The sequence below is a fragment of the Apium graveolens genome, chromosome 6 (assembly GCF_009905375.1).
Source record: "Apium graveolens cultivar Ventura chromosome 6, ASM990537v1, whole genome shotgun sequence".
NCBI lineage: Eukaryota > Viridiplantae > Streptophyta > Magnoliopsida > Apiales > Apiaceae > Apium > Apium graveolens.
Genome location: NC_133652.1, coordinates 298552352 through 298568165, shown reverse-complemented (window position 1 = coordinate 298568165; position 15814 = coordinate 298552352). Strand labels below are relative to the sequence as shown.

At 34.8% G+C, this 15814-nt stretch overlaps 2 protein-coding genes across 2 annotated transcripts; one reads left to right on the top strand and one right to left on the bottom strand.

Moving 5' to 3' along the window:
• The first annotated feature begins 5189 nt into the window (after positions 1-5189).
• On the top strand, positions 5190-7460 carry LOC141668431 (uncharacterized). Its single transcript, XM_074475319.1, has 2 exons — positions 5190-6797; positions 7036-7460. Exon 1 carries the CDS (start codon positions 6047-6049, stop codon positions 6695-6697), a length of 651 nt encoding a protein of 216 aa, XP_074331420.1. The 5' UTR covers positions 5190-6046; the 3' UTR covers positions 6698-6797; positions 7036-7460.
• A 644-nt stretch (positions 7461-8104) lies between these two features.
• On the bottom strand, positions 8105-13857 carry LOC141668430 (uncharacterized). Its single transcript, XM_074475318.1, has 7 exons — positions 13181-13857; positions 12565-12708; positions 11591-11663; positions 9801-9906; positions 9626-9722; positions 8619-8714; positions 8105-8513 (listed from the first exon to the last, which is right to left on the bottom strand). Exons 1-7 carry the CDS (start codon positions 13682-13684, stop codon positions 8367-8369), a joined length of 1167 nt encoding a protein of 388 aa, XP_074331419.1. The 5' UTR covers positions 13685-13857; the 3' UTR covers positions 8105-8366.
• Positions 13858-15814: the final 1957 nt, after the last annotated feature.

Here is a 15814-nt window from a genome sequence, read left to right as displayed (position 1 = left end):
ATGAAGAAGGAATTCCGTAAAGAATGGAATACTTGGAAGAGAAGATATCTGATTGATATATATTAGGAAGCAGAATTATATTCCATATCAATTAGCGATTATCTTGTAACTGTGTAATATATAAACACAGACATAGGGTTTACACTATAAGTGTTATCATTATCGAGAATATTATTTACTGTAACCCTAGCAGCTCTCGTGATATTTTGTTCATCACTGAGAGATAACAGTTCCAGATTGTAACAGAGTTTATTGTTTCAATAAAGTTTGTTTTCTGTTACATAAGTTCTTGAAGTTTGATTTGATTGTAATAAACACTGTATTCACCCCCTCTACAGTTAAAGTGTGACCTAACATGTCCCACTTTAAATATCCATTTATAAATATGTCCCATTTATAATTTTATTTATAAACATATCACATTTTCAATTTTTTTAACAATTTTATGTTAAACATGGTTAATGTTACTATTTAACATGTTTGTATGACATATATAACCTTTAGTCTTAACTTCATAAATTTTATATTTTTAAATATTACTACTTTACTTCTTGTGAAATTATAATAATGTAGAATACTTAATTAATTAATTCAAATTATAACATTCTTGTCATGAAATTTTTTAACAATGTCCGACACTATTTGTTTTAGTTGTGTCTCACACTAAAAATCATCATCCTCGTAAAATTAAATATATAGATGTTCATTACCACGTGAAAAATCCAGTCAAAACAATTAAAAAATTTCAAAAGTAATTAACATAACTATGGAAAAAAATCAACAATCTAAATAAACTAATTCAGCTATCTACTTCCACTATAACCCTTCTTCTTTTTGAGTTAGAGCCTATAGGACCACCACCACACGTATTTTGTTATGCCCAGGTTGCTTACACTTGCTGCAACACCTTGTTTTTTTCTCCTGCAATGCCTCATCATAAGCTTTTCTTCTATTCTTTCTAGGTCTGCCTTGTTTCTTAATCAATAAAGGTGGGACAATAATTGCTCCAGGTTACAAAAATAATAATAATGACTATTAGTTATCTTAAAAAATTTCTTATATGATTTAATATATCAACCCTTTAATATAAATACCTCTTCCCAATCATCAGGACCTTCCAAAGGTATCATCTCTGATGCATGTGTTATCTTATAATTATCCAAAGAATAATATCTAGCACAATACCTGAGAATCCACAAAAATAAATTAATAATATTGATATGTATTAACAACTATTTTATTATTTATTTATTTAATTGAACACTTACTTAACCCAATTAGGTCTGATCTGTTGTAAAGCACATACTGCATGTTGACAAGGGAAACCTCTCAACTTCCACTGCACACAGCTACATGTTTTTTTATCAAGATCAACGGTGAAAATTGAAGAGCGAATGCTTCTAACTTCATAAACTTTGCCAACAACAGCTCCTGCTACTTTATACTCCCCTGTTTTCTTGAACATTATTTTTAGTAATTTTTGGCGCTAGGAACCATATCTCCATAATCCCAACCAACACATGCAGTTCTTCTCTTGAAAAACAACTCCATGACCAATTGACCGTACATTAATACTAATATAAAAACAGGTTTCTCCCTAATTTTCGTAATCATGTTATTAAAACTTTCGGAGAAATTGTTGCTCAAGTGTTCACAAAAGCTGTTATGATCAAAAAAAGCCCTACAACAGCTTTTAGGATCCTCTCCCATCAAGTACTCAAAAGTATTGACATTTTCCACCATCATACTATCCATGTGTGCCTATAATTAAAAGTATTTATCTAGCAATCTTTAATTAATGAAAACTATTAGAATCCACAAAAAATAGTAATGAAGAACATCACCACAAAGTGTTTAGTTTTATAAGCTTTGGCCGCATTCCAGAACATAGTGTGAAGTTTAGAACCTTTGAAATGTGATTTGAAGTTCTTAAACATATTTCTGTGATCAATTCAAAAATTAATGCAAAATCATGTATTACAGGGGTTAGGTAACAAGAAATATCAAAATGTAGTTACAAACCTGAAACAAAACCTGTGTGGTGAAGTGGGGAATAACTTATGAACAACTTCCCTCAATCCTTTTTGCCTGTTAGATATGAAGTTGATTGCCTCTACCGGATGCTCATCCAACCTAGGCTTTAGATATTTTAAAAATAAGAACCAGTTACACACTCATTTTTACAAATCATGATTCCTAAATGCACTTCAAATACTCAGCCACAAACTCATGATTTACACTTGAATTCTTTCCATTAGGATCTCCAACACAAGTGTGATGTAGGTCATATTTTCTTATACTCCAAGTTGGCTCACCAGGGATCTTCCGTGCGTATACAAACCAGGGACACATGATCGGTTGTCCAAAATTTTGACATATAGCCTTGATCATAATATTGTCACTTTTATGAAACTTGCATATTATCCTATTAGATACACAATATTTTCTAAGATATTTTTGAAAATCAGCCTTGTCCAAAAATTGCAAACCTACTTCAATTTTATCATAAACAACTTGTTCATCATTTTCTGGTTCAGAAAACAACTCGAGATCCACCAAATCAGCAGCAAAAAAAATCATCAAAATCACTATCATTCAACAATGGCCTAATACTAACATTACTTTTTGGAATATTAGAAAAGTTATCAGATGGCACATTGTCATTAACTATAACATTTTGCTTTGTTAAAGTAGGAACATTACCTTCAACTTCTTTCTCATTATCTTCATCATCACTTCTGTTTTTCATGCTAAAATGATAAAGAAACTCACCCCACTCTGTATCATCTTCACCCTCACTATACATAAGTAATTGGCTCCATGGTTGATCTTCAGGATGACAATCATCTTCTCCAAAATTCTCAAGTTGTATAATTGGTTCTTGAATCACACTGAATGCTTTTTCAACATTATCAACTTTTTCAGAGACCAAATTCCAGAAATTCGGATCTAGGCCATCAACATCCATATTCACAAAATCTTGATTACTCGCAACACGGCTTTCAGATATTAGGCTGAACTTTTCAACATGACGTTCAAAATCCAGCACCATCTTTGAAATATTTTGCCTTAGTATGTTAGCCTTTTCAATCAAACGTGGAATTTTTCTTGGAGTGTATACTTTGGTGGATGATTGACAAATCAAATTTTTAGGTGTTACACACCTAATTTGTGGGTTACAGATCAAGGTTGATCTTGAATCTCTGTTATAATTAACAAAAGGCAATTATATTATTAAATCAATTAGAACTGTTAAATTTAGAAAAAGAGAATAACAAGTAAACAATCAAGAAATATTACCTCATAGGATTGGATGATATAATCTCTTGAATCTTCTCCTTCTCCATAACTATGAGAGAACACAAGTGATGAGAAAACACTGAGAGGAGGTAGGGGTATGTGTATTACGCGGGAGTGTAGACACTTGATAAAAAAAATAACTGGCTGGTAAAGGCAGGAGTAGACATCTAATCTAAAAAATTTTTGCGGGTCATGTTACGTGATTACTTAAAACTAATCTCTAGTTTATTAACTTATCTGTAAAATGTTGGGGATATTTTAGTCAATTTAAGTAAACAAATATATAAATATATAAACTAATTATATGTATATGAGTTATATAAGAGTTAAAATTTAACTTTGGGACATTTTAATAATTATTAAACAAAAGAGAATATATCTGTAAAGTACCATATTAATTTGGGATATATTATACAAATCCCCATTTATATATGTATGTTTTCATTTTTAATAACGAAAAATAATACAATGTAGTCCTAATTTCGCAGAGAGTATTTCAATTTGTACATATTTTATTTTACATCATATATTTAACAGTGACAGAGTCATGATTAAACTGAGCAAGAGGCCAAATTACAATGTATTTCTGTTTCACAATGTAAATGCAAAATATAACACAGTAAGAAAAATCTAAATGTGCTAGCGTCTCCTACTTTTTCAGATTGTACATACAGTCAAGTCAGAAAATCTAATCAAAATTATAATATTAGTTGAAAAAAGCGGATTATTTAAGAATGTAGAAGACAAATTAAGTTTAGTTTTTGGAAACAATCAAGAGGAATAAAGAATGACGAGTTGTTCAAATAAATAAAGAATGACCAGAATTACTACATTGTAATCATTTCAGGCTCCTATATGTTATTGATGTAAAAAATGATAATGGTAAGAGTTAATAATAATAATAATAATAAAAAATAATAATAATAATAACACATATTTGAAATTTAGTGGAGTGATATCTTGAAAAATTAACATTATATAACGATTTGATAGAGAATAATAATGGGAAAAATATCAAGTCTGTCACTCGTTTCGTCCAAATATATCAAGTGTGTCATTACTTTCCAGTTTGACTCAATTTGATCATTAATTTGAAATTTTGTATCAAATAAATCATCTTCCGATGACTAAATCGATACAAAATTTTAACTTTTAAATAACTAAATTGATACAAAATTTCAAACTGGTAATTAAATTGAGTCAATCTGAAAAGTAATGACCTATTTGATACATTTGGATGAAATGAGTGATCAGTTTGATATTTTTGCCGAATAATAATAGTTCATGAAGACCCACTGACCCATGAACTTGTTTTTATAAAAGAAAAACTCCGATTTGTGCTTTCAGGCTTGAATGTATGTTTAGTAATCTTTGGTTTAGACAACCTTTGGGCTTCAAGGTTGGGCCTTGAGGCCTTCAGTTCAAGCTTTTCCTTAAAATAATTTACACAAATTTATTTTAAGGGTTTTTTGAAAAATACCCAAGTCTAAAAACACTTTTGCAAAAATACTGTTATTTTTTTTAAAATTTGCAAAAATATTTTATAATTTGCAAAAATACTATTTTTCAATTTTTTTTTGCAAAAATACGGTTTTTTGGCAACTGAAATCAACTGCATGCAATTTTGACGAGTTTCTGCAAGTACATGCAATCTCAAATCAACCAAAAAAACTTTATCCAACTAGTTGCATATCTGGTTGATTTTGATTGATTCCGTATTTTTACAAAAAAAAATCGGAAGATAGTAAAATCGTAAAAAAATTTAGAATAATTAGTATTTTGATAAATTCTCTTCATTTTAATATTTTACAATTAATAAAAAAAGATTAGAAAGTATTAAAGAGATTGTACAAACGGAGTTCCCAATATTATATGCAATTGTTCCGGGTTTTGAATTCGATTCTCGCTCACTCGAGAATTAGGTTAACTACGCCAATGGCTTTATGTTTGTTTAGACAATTGCCATTACGAGCTCCACTCTCATTCTGCTATACCAACCCAATCTTTACACTAACATCACCTTTCTCCACAAATCGGCGTAAAGAAGTTCAAGAATTACTCCTCAAGAACTCGAAAGCAGGTTTCGAAAACCTCCATGATGCACTCCACCTGTTCGATGAAATGCTCCAAACGCGCACTCTGTTTTCCGTTATTAACTTTACGCAATTATTAACTGCTCTTGTTAAAATGAAACAATACTCTGTAGCTGTCTCGATATATCGTAAAATGTGTGCATTGTACATTCCTGTTAATACGTATACGATTAGTACCGTTATTAACTGTTATTGTCGCTTAAATATGATAGGTTACGGGTTTTCGATGTTAGGTTTGATGATCAAGCGTGGTTTTAGGCCTAATGCAGTTACTTATACGGTTCTTATTAAAGGGCTGCATTCGCCTGTGGAGGCGTGGGGGTTGTTTAGGAGGTTGATTAGATTTAACGAGATTGAACCGGATGTAGTTATTTATACGAGTATTATTGACGGACTATGTAAAAGGAAGTTAGTGAATCATGCTCTTGATGTTTTTATTGATATGAGAAATGACGGGATGGATGGTAGTGTTGTTACCTATAATTCGTTAATTCAGGGGCTTTGTGAGTTTTATCGATGGGAAGAGATTGAGCGGTTGTTGAAAGAGATGGATAGTAGGAAATATTTCTCCGGATGTGTATACGAGTAGTATTTTAGTTGATGCCTTATGTAGAGAAGGGAGGGTTGAAGATGCAGAAAATGTAATTAGAGTGATGATTAGACGAAGTGAATATCCTAATGTAGTTACGTATAATACACTAATGCATGGATATTGTTTGAGAGGAGAAATCGATGGAGCAATGGCAGTGGTGAGGACCATGAAGAGTATGGGGATTGTGCCTGATATAGTGACTTGTGGCATTTTGTTAGATGGTTTTTGTAAGGAAAAAGGCATCGATGAAGCAATGTCCTTGTTTCACGCAATGGAAAGCAATGGCTTGGTTCCTAATATTTACATATATAGTATCCTGATAAATGGATTGTGCATCGACGGGCAGCTTAACGAGGCAAGAAATCTCTTTGATAACCTTTCGTCGATTGGGTTGGAAGCAGATGTCAAGACATACACCATGATGATTCGAGGATTTTGTCAAGGAGGATTGCTGGATGAAGCAAATGAATTGCTTGTGCAAATGGAAGCTAAAAATTGTTTTCCAGATGATGTCACCTACAACACTCTTATCCGTGGGTATATTCAGAATAAGAAGTACAGTGAAGCCTGTGCACTTAAAGAGAAAATATGTGGGCCGTGTGGTCGTGGCTTCTCACTGGATGCGTATACCACATCAATGATCCTGGATGTACTAAATACGGAGAAGGATGATCCATCTGCTCTTGCTTTGCGCCAAAAGTTCTTCCCGTAGTTCTATGGGAGTTCTATGCTCGGTGGGATCATGAAAAGCGTTTTTGTTCCAACTCTTGTTACCTGTAGCACTCTTATAAATGCCTTCTTCCGGAGAACAGGTTTGCGAGGCAGATAAATGTTTTTTAAAAGCTGGTTTTTATTTGAAGATATTGAACCAAATGTTGTCATCTGTGACACCTTTACTAATGACCTCTGCAATTTTCGGAACACTTCCATGGCAAAGGGAGGCTACAAATCTAATATGGTAGCTCTTGCATGATCAAAGATGGTTTATGCAAGGGCAAGCTTTGTTTTTTTATCTTTTCGCCAGTTTTCTAACTCTTGATTCTTGACTAGGACAATTAATTAAGCCAAGGAGGCTATAACGTGCCTGACACCAAATGCTCGAAGATGGCCTGAAACCAGGGCCTGTGCAAGTTTCGTGGAGGGAAGATAGCTTAATAATGTTGATTGATATTGCAACAGAACAATTTCTCCAGATGTTCCTGCAAACGGATACGCATGCCTTGCTGTCATTGTCTAACTCGTGGATGTTACATGTTGAGTTTACACCATTGTTTACGGATGTTTTTATCATGGATAATATAATGAATCATGACAGAATCCAGCAGGTTTTGTCGAGGCTTCAAGCTTCTCAACAGATGCATTTGTGACCTCCATGTTTACTGCCTCCGTTACGTTGTAATACAGAGGATGATCTACCATTTCTTCTTTTTCTCAGTATTGTGTAATGTAAAGGCACGGAGTTTGAAAGGAGCAGAGATCTGATTGCCAGCTTCTATAATTTTTTGTCGAATGTTTAGAGTTAAACAGTAATGGTCCATCATTTGTAAGTTTTATCAGGAAGTATATCTCAATTTTGAGTTATTTGTGCTCGAGGGATTCCGTAACAACACTGACCGTGTCCGAAAGGGTTGATTCAGTTGGTTAAAAAGACAATAATTATCCTCTTGGTTATAGGTTCGAATCGAGGAGAATTTATGACTATGGCTCCTGAGCCAGAGCCCGTCGCTTAAATGTAATTTATCTTGATTCACGTGGTTTGCAGGCTATTACGTAAACCCGTAGGTAGGGTTTATCCAGTGCGCACCCCAAAGGGTAGCGGCTGCACATTAGCTACGTTAAAAAAAACAACACCGACCATGTAATATGATTATATACAGCTAGCTCTACATTTGCCTCGATATATTAGTTTGTCCATCATAATGATCTTGGAGCAATCTTTAGTAGCTCTATGCTATCCCAGATTGTGGTTCATCATAATTCAACTAGATGTAAGATGACAAAATGTTCATTCCGCTTTAAGAATTAAAGAATGTACTGTGAGCTACGATAATAGAGCTTCGTGTTCAATTATCTAGTTATTAAGTGTTACTGCTGAAATAAACAGCTGGAAGGCTGGAACTGTGAAATCTTTGTTAGTTCATTGCTTGATTTTGATTACATACTATATTTGTGTACATACTTGTATATGATTTCTAATGTCCCAAGGCTACCCCTACTACTATATACAATTGTCTTGGAGTTTACTACATGTTTGTGTTCCTTGTGTAATCTATAACTATACCTATTCCTGACCAGGATATATGGATGGTTCCAACTTCCATTGGTTCATTTACTGCTAAGCCTAAAGGGAAATCGTGTGTTTTCATATCAAAACTTACCGCTTAGATACTATTTTGTAGTGGTGTATTTTCTTCCACAAGCATCTCAACTGGGTTTTGTTCTGCCCACACAGCTGCATCGAGGTATCCTAGTTCAAATAGCTTATCCAGAATAGAGTCCTCTGCTGGCTCAAGTGCCCACTTGAAAAGCTGTAGAAGACAAGTACAGTTAAAAAGAATAATGCCCTCAAAGAAGAAGTTATAAAAGAATAATATATACAAGAAAGAACTACCCAATTTTTAGGTAATAATTACCTGCCGAGGAGTAGCCCTATTTTCAGGGTTGCAGTCTGGGCTGATCCCAATTCCTTGCAGTCCCAAACGACTGGTAGGGAAAGCACACACGCGTACCTATATAGCAACCTATCAATTTACTTGATCGAACAGAAACTTTTTCTAAGGGAAATAATTTATATACTCACACCTCTCCACCAAGGTTCATACCCTCAGACTTCTTAATACCAAGAGAGGTATTCGCCAAGATAATTCAGTAATGTATGGCTTACACTCTATGATTTCTAAAACAGAAAATTTAATAGGTTGTCCATATGGAGAGCAGGACAATAACAAAGAAAAGAATTAATACATTTTCTCTAGTTATACATGGGCAGGAGTACAAATGCAAATAGTAAATGCTGAGTTGCACAGCATGGGCACAAAGAAATTAGAATTTGAACAGATGAACAATGGAGGGAATCAAAATTACGACGACTCTATTTAAGACCTTACTCTTAACACCTTAAGGTTAGGTTTAGATTAGGTTTTAGATGAGATGGTTACTTAACATGTATCAAAACAAGGTTTAGGGAGGGGTCTGAGCTATATTGACATGTTTTGTTTAAAAGAAGTGAAAAAACATAATAAACATAAGCAATGAGTTTCATCATTATGATGACACATATATTATGACCACAAGGGAGTATCACCTTTACGGAACCCCCAACCTTGACATATTCACACTATAAAATAACAAATTTAGTAGAGCAATATATGTGAATTGTGACAATCATTCTTTCCAGTTCCCACTATTGTATACTTCAGAAAATAATTCAAAACTAATTAATATTAGACCATACAAATCTCATGTGTAGGCTTAAAAAGTAAAGGCACATGAAATAAATGTAAAATCTTAAAAAAAAATTGAATGAAACATGTATGAGTATGCACATAAACACACACTGAAGGTTACTATTCAAAGGGTGTATGTTTGACTTAAAATGCAGAAAGGTGACAACTTCTTAAATAAGTTGTCAAGGAAATACCGTCTCAGAAGCAGATGTCGGAGGCATAAACAATGTCAAACCACCATCTATACAAAGACGATTTCGGAACATTGTAGCTGGCCTTGGAGCAAGATATCTGCAAGATATTCATTCAATTTATAACTTTCAGCAAATAATTTAGCACTATTATGAGTAAAAAAAATACAATATGTACCCCGGAATGAAGGATGATGTGACAACTGCATTGATGAGATCTTCTTTAGAGTCAAATTGGTCAACCAATAGACCTATGGGCTTCCAAAGAATCTGTGTGACAGCAACTGTGATGAAATGATATTATTACCTATATCTATTATGACTAAAGTTGGGTTACAAATGCTAACTTAACTTACTATTTAAATAAGCTTTCATTGCATTAATTAATACACAAACCTGCCCAGGGCTTGTATTTAAGAACATATAACCAAAATAAACGATGTAGCAATAAAGTTATAACTTTGCCAACACCAGTAATGGCACTTGCCTAATTTATTAGGCAAACATATATACCTCAGTAAAACATTTTAATGAGAAGGCACACCACACACAAACATAAAAGTTATAGGATAAACATGATCCTTTTTCAGTATAATTCCATTAAACATGACTTCATGTATAATAGTATATACCATATATTGTGAACAGAATGAATGGAGCTATATTCATTTGTTAAATTCTAAAAACAATGGGACTTATATTACCAGAAAACAACTCCCTAATGAGACTCCAGGTGTAGAACTTCTGTACTATACACTACTCCTTACAGGTCCAAAAGGTTTGGGAAAGAGCATGCGACTTATATAACCAGAAAAACAACTCCCTGACAAGACTGCGGTGTATGACTTCTATACAGTAATATTCCTTGCTAGTTCAAAAGGCGTGGGAAAGAGTAACAATGAGGGGTCCAAGCAGGATATCCAACTCAGATGCAAGGATAATGCCTCTAAGAACTTGCAATACTGAATTAGCTGGTTGCATTTATCTATTGCTGAAAGTATAGTCCATAATAGGGGCAGGTCCAGTTAGGATCTAGCAAAACATTCTAGGCATAGATCACTGGTATTGCTTGTATAGATTGTGCCAAGTCTAATATTACTGCATGGCTCAGAATATTTCCTTTGCAGAAAATAAGATCCGTACCAAATCGCCCAGTTGGTGAAGTTCGTAAGAAAGTTGGCTGGCTTTGACGATTTCCATTTTCTTCTCTCAATATTTTGTTCCAATGGCCCTTTTTCCACCACATGAAACTTTCCTACTGTTCTAATCAACTCAGCATTATTCACCAAGAGTAAATGGAACAACCTTGCTGCTTTTAATTTACTTGTCGCTACTTTGACCCCTCTTGAAGCCCTCGTATGAAAAGCAGTATAAATCGAAACATAAGAGATACCTTTTTTATAGCAGCATTCCCCCTGGACTCTAGAAACATACCAAAACCTTTTGAATGAAAAACTCTCCAAGAGCTGTGGAGGTGACAATCCTATTAGAAAGCCGCCTTGCAAGGCGGACAGTGGAAAAACATGTCCTGTGGAATGCCTAAATTAAAAATAAAAGAGGTTTCCTAAGACTACAGCTTAGTGAATCCCGAGCATGGTGGAAAAGCATGGACAAGAAGTTCGCGACATGTTTGACTAACCCCAAGACAAAACAGCACTTAAAACAAAGGAGACCCGTTAAAAACAATTATTTCCATTATCCAGCTAATTGAATAACAAAAGTACCAAATGAAGTACAGCCAATGAGAACATTAAGCATGTAAGCACCAGGTTATGATGCTACTTTTTTCATTTAAAAAAATAAAATAAAAAGCACACACAAACACACACAAAGAGGGAGTTTTGTATAAAGATATTTCAATATTTCTAAAAGATCAACCAATGTTATATAAAACTGCATATATCTCCCTTGTAGGCATTTTTAACAGATACTTCAACATACTTCTAAAATAAAAAGAGCTTTGCTAACCTCGGACCCTTCCATTGGACCTTATATGAACATCATCCGGCAAAAAGTTCACAAGAACTTCTCTGAGAACAGCCTGGAAATTAAAAATTGGGATGATCAATGCTTGAAAATTTTGGATAAGTGCATTACTAAAAGTAATAGATTATTGACTGTTTGAGTACAAATAGTGCAAATAAATATCTTTCAGAGTGAAATTTTTTAAATAAACCACATATGCCAAACTTTATGCTTAAATATAACATCTATCCTTTATCTCTTTTTTTCCTTACAAAGTAACATTAATCAAAAGTATATTGTGCTCTCAGAATAGAACAAAGTGCCATTACAAGTTTCAAATTGGAAGGATTATCCAATATGAACTATACTTAACTATTCAATGGTGCTACACCAGAATCATGTAGGATGAATCATAAAATCAGCATAGGAACTAAGGATGTAAAAATTACAAACTTAGGAAAATCATTGACCACTTACCTTTCTGCTTTCAGAACCAAATTAAAATAATAGAACATTTCAACACCAGCATCCTCTAGAGGTTACAAGGCTGCTTGTCACATATTGAACATAAAATCCCTAAAAGCCCAGATAGGTGCCTTTTAACAAGGTTACCAGAGCTAAGATTTTCTTTTCTAGAGTGCTAAAAGGAACTCTATCAGCTGCAGCAAACATGCACGTGGTTGCTCAAAACTGAAACATTATGTATGTCTTGCATTATTATTTTCTCTTCTTTCAAATCATCGAGACTTAGCTCACTTTTGATCAGTTTATTTCTCTAATTCCTCCCCTGCTTCCTTTTACCCCCTTCCATATTGTAATACATTAATCTTTCCACTCCCTGTACAAGTACCTCAACAGCTCGACTAACTAAATATGTTTGTATAATTTGCTGAAAGATTTTCTGTTACCATAATATTTAGCCACAATACAGTAAGCATTCATGTAATATTGCCATTTGCCTCTAGGAATAAACATACCCCAAGACGAAATGCAGTTCCTCTAAGCCTACAATCTTCAGCCAATACTTTAGTAGCTGTTAAGGCCTCTTCCATAGTGGATCCAGATGCAATTACAGCACAGACTATTGCTCCAGCTGAAGAACCGGCTAAAGGTGTGTCATCCTGAAATACACACAACCTGCTTACTTAATGGTTAATGCATCCTCACCGAAACAATTTGCTAATGCATCATTAAAGTGTTCCAGTAATCGAGCAGGAATACTTTACATAACACTTGTCTCATTAACACACGCATACATAAAGATTGAACATAAAATTCTTTTAGTTTGCTACACCAAAAAAATGCTATTTATAGGATCATGTCCTTCTACAAACCATATCAACCAACAAACTCTAAACCCACTACCGATCATCCGTCAGAATGCATTCAACACTCCCCCTTCCTCGCACCCTCACCCTCTCAGTCATACAAGGGTACAATCAGGTAGACAAACAATTGAATTTAAACAACCCAACATCAAACCGATCACTAATACAATGCTACAAATCAACATTTTCAGTTTTCGACTATATTATACCTTGCAAATAAACAAGAACATAAATAAAGAATCCGAACTTTTGATAAAGTTTATACCTTTATATACCCTTTTTCAATAAGCAACTTCCCAACACCAAGATGATAAGGAAACAACAATCCAGCAGCAGAAAAACTAAACCCGGGACTCGAAACCGTCTTTCGACTTCTCTCAGCCTCAACATCCTTCAATCTCTGCTCCCAGACAACTTCTGGCTGTAAAGGATCCTCCAAAACAGCAGCAATTCTTTCTTTCCCACTGCCCCAAAACAAATTCTCTCTCTCTACATCATCATCATACCCAAACATCTTGATATCATCATTACCATAATTACCATTTCCTTCAATTCGATTCTTGATGATTCTTGAAGCAAAACCAAGGAAGAAATCACCAGTGGCCTCAGCAAATGACTTTTTGGGAGGTGGGGTAGGAGAGAGATTTGGGGGAGGTGAAGATGAGGCTTTGATGAGGTGGAGGTGGAAGTGAGGTGGGGTTTTGAAGGAGGGGAGGTTGGGTTTTGGTGTTAGGGGAGAGAGATTGAAAGGAGAGAGAGATGAAGACATATTTTTAGTTTGCAAGAGGGAGGGGGAGAGAGAGAGGACTGAGGGTAGAGGGGGAGAGAGGAGAGAGAGAGAAAGAGAGAGAGGGGGGGAGAGAGAGGAGAGGAGGGAGAGAGAGAGAAAGAGATAGAGGGAGAGAGGGAGAGAGAGAGAGGAGAGGGAGAGAGAGAGAGAGAGAGAGAGAGGGAGGGAGGGAGAGAGAGAGGGAGGGAGGGAGAGAGAGAGGGAGAGAGGGAGGAGAGGAGGGAGAGAGAGAGAGAGAGATACTGTGTACTGTTTGTTTGGAGTTGTGTTTTTGTTGTTGAAACATGAAATGCATTGGAGATGTGATTTTATGTGTTCCATTTGTACAGAAGTTGTGCAATGTTTAATTTTTGTGTCATGGTCTCATGGAGACAAATATGTATGATGTAGGATATTTTTCTTAAGTAATTTCATGTAAAATTATTCCATCACCTTTTAATTAGTAATTATTAGTATCTACATTATAATAAAAAAATACAGCTTATACCTTATACCTTACGTGTCAAGCTTTCCTTGAAAGCTTACATAATCATATATACAGTGTCAAACTCTCGTCAATTTTGATAATGTCATCTTTCACTAACAATTCTCCTCCTCATTTAATTTACTTTCAACCTCTCTCTTTCGTTTATGGGTTTGTCTAGTGTGTGCTTATGGGCACATGCTAAGCACTAAAACTTATAAATTTTGGAGTATTTTGATTGAGTGTATATATTCTAAATGCAGGGGATCCATCATCCTTAAGAAGTATTGGATCAATCAAAACAAGCTAAATTTATAGAAGTTTGTGCTTAATGTGTGACCCATGGGTAAAAACCGTTCATTTATTACCTCCACTAATTCTCTCTCTTAACCATTTTTCATTTCTCTCTTACCTATTTCTCATTTTTTTCTTCCTCATTATTATAATTTTATTATAATATTATTTTTTAAATTTCTGTGTTTATAATTTTATTCTACTCTCATTATAATGTATTAAAAATGTCTCGATGGTGATCTCTTTTTTTTGGGGTCCGGGCCGGTACTTTTCCCATCCTGGGGATCAAGGTTGTGATAAAAGCCGTTTTCTTGCCGGAGTTCGCTAGCCGTTCAATCCGCTATTTCGGAATAGAATATTAACATATATAAATTAAATTTAGCTATTTCAAAATAATTTTTTAGAAAATATTATAATATAACCGGGTATCGGCCCGGGAACTAATCTAGTTTGTTAGTAAGTGAAAAGACTTGCCCCTTGCATAGTAATTTAATCTTGCCTTATGGCATAGTAAGCCGGGTTTTATCACGTCTTTTGTCAAAGGACTGTCAGTCATAGTACTGTGTGTTTCTTGTTCTAGTTTTCGATGGCAGAAAGAAAAGACCCAACAAGGGAGATGGAAGATAGTTTTGCGTTAATCAGATTAGAGGATGAAGAGGAGGGGGGGACTGATGTATGAGGAACCAGATGAAGAACATGCGGAGATTAATGTACGATGGTGCTTGGTAGGCCGCTTCTTGACATAATCACCAATAGACTTCCAAGCAATGCAACATAAGATGACATCTTTGTGGCGTCCGGGGAAAGGAATGTACGTAAAGGAACTGCAGCCAAACAGATTCATCTTCCAATTCTATCATGAGGTGGACATAAAGCGTGTGATAGACGGAAGTCCATGAACGTTCGGACGTTTTCAGTTGGTCTTTTAAAGGTTGAAAACAGGATATAACCCTGAGAACAATAAGCATAAACAAAATTATGTTATGGGTGCAGATACATGGAATGGATCCGGGGTTCATGTCTCAGCGAGTAATTAAAGATATAGGTAACTACATTGGAAACTTTGTGGAGTCAGACTCTAATAATTTTATGGGAGTATGGAGGGACTATTTGAGGGTGAGGGTAATGATTCCGTTGGACAAGCCATTAAAACGAAGAATGAAGCTCAAGAGGAGTGACTGTTAGGTCCCGAATTATCAGTAGAAGTGGGGGTTGAATACGATAATCACTAAATTAAAAATTATTTCGAATCTTTAGCGGATAAAATATTTAGTGCTCGGTTAGTGGTTTCGTGTTTTTGAGAGGAATAGTGTTTGGAAAGATAAAAACGAGGAACACAAGATATTCGGGGA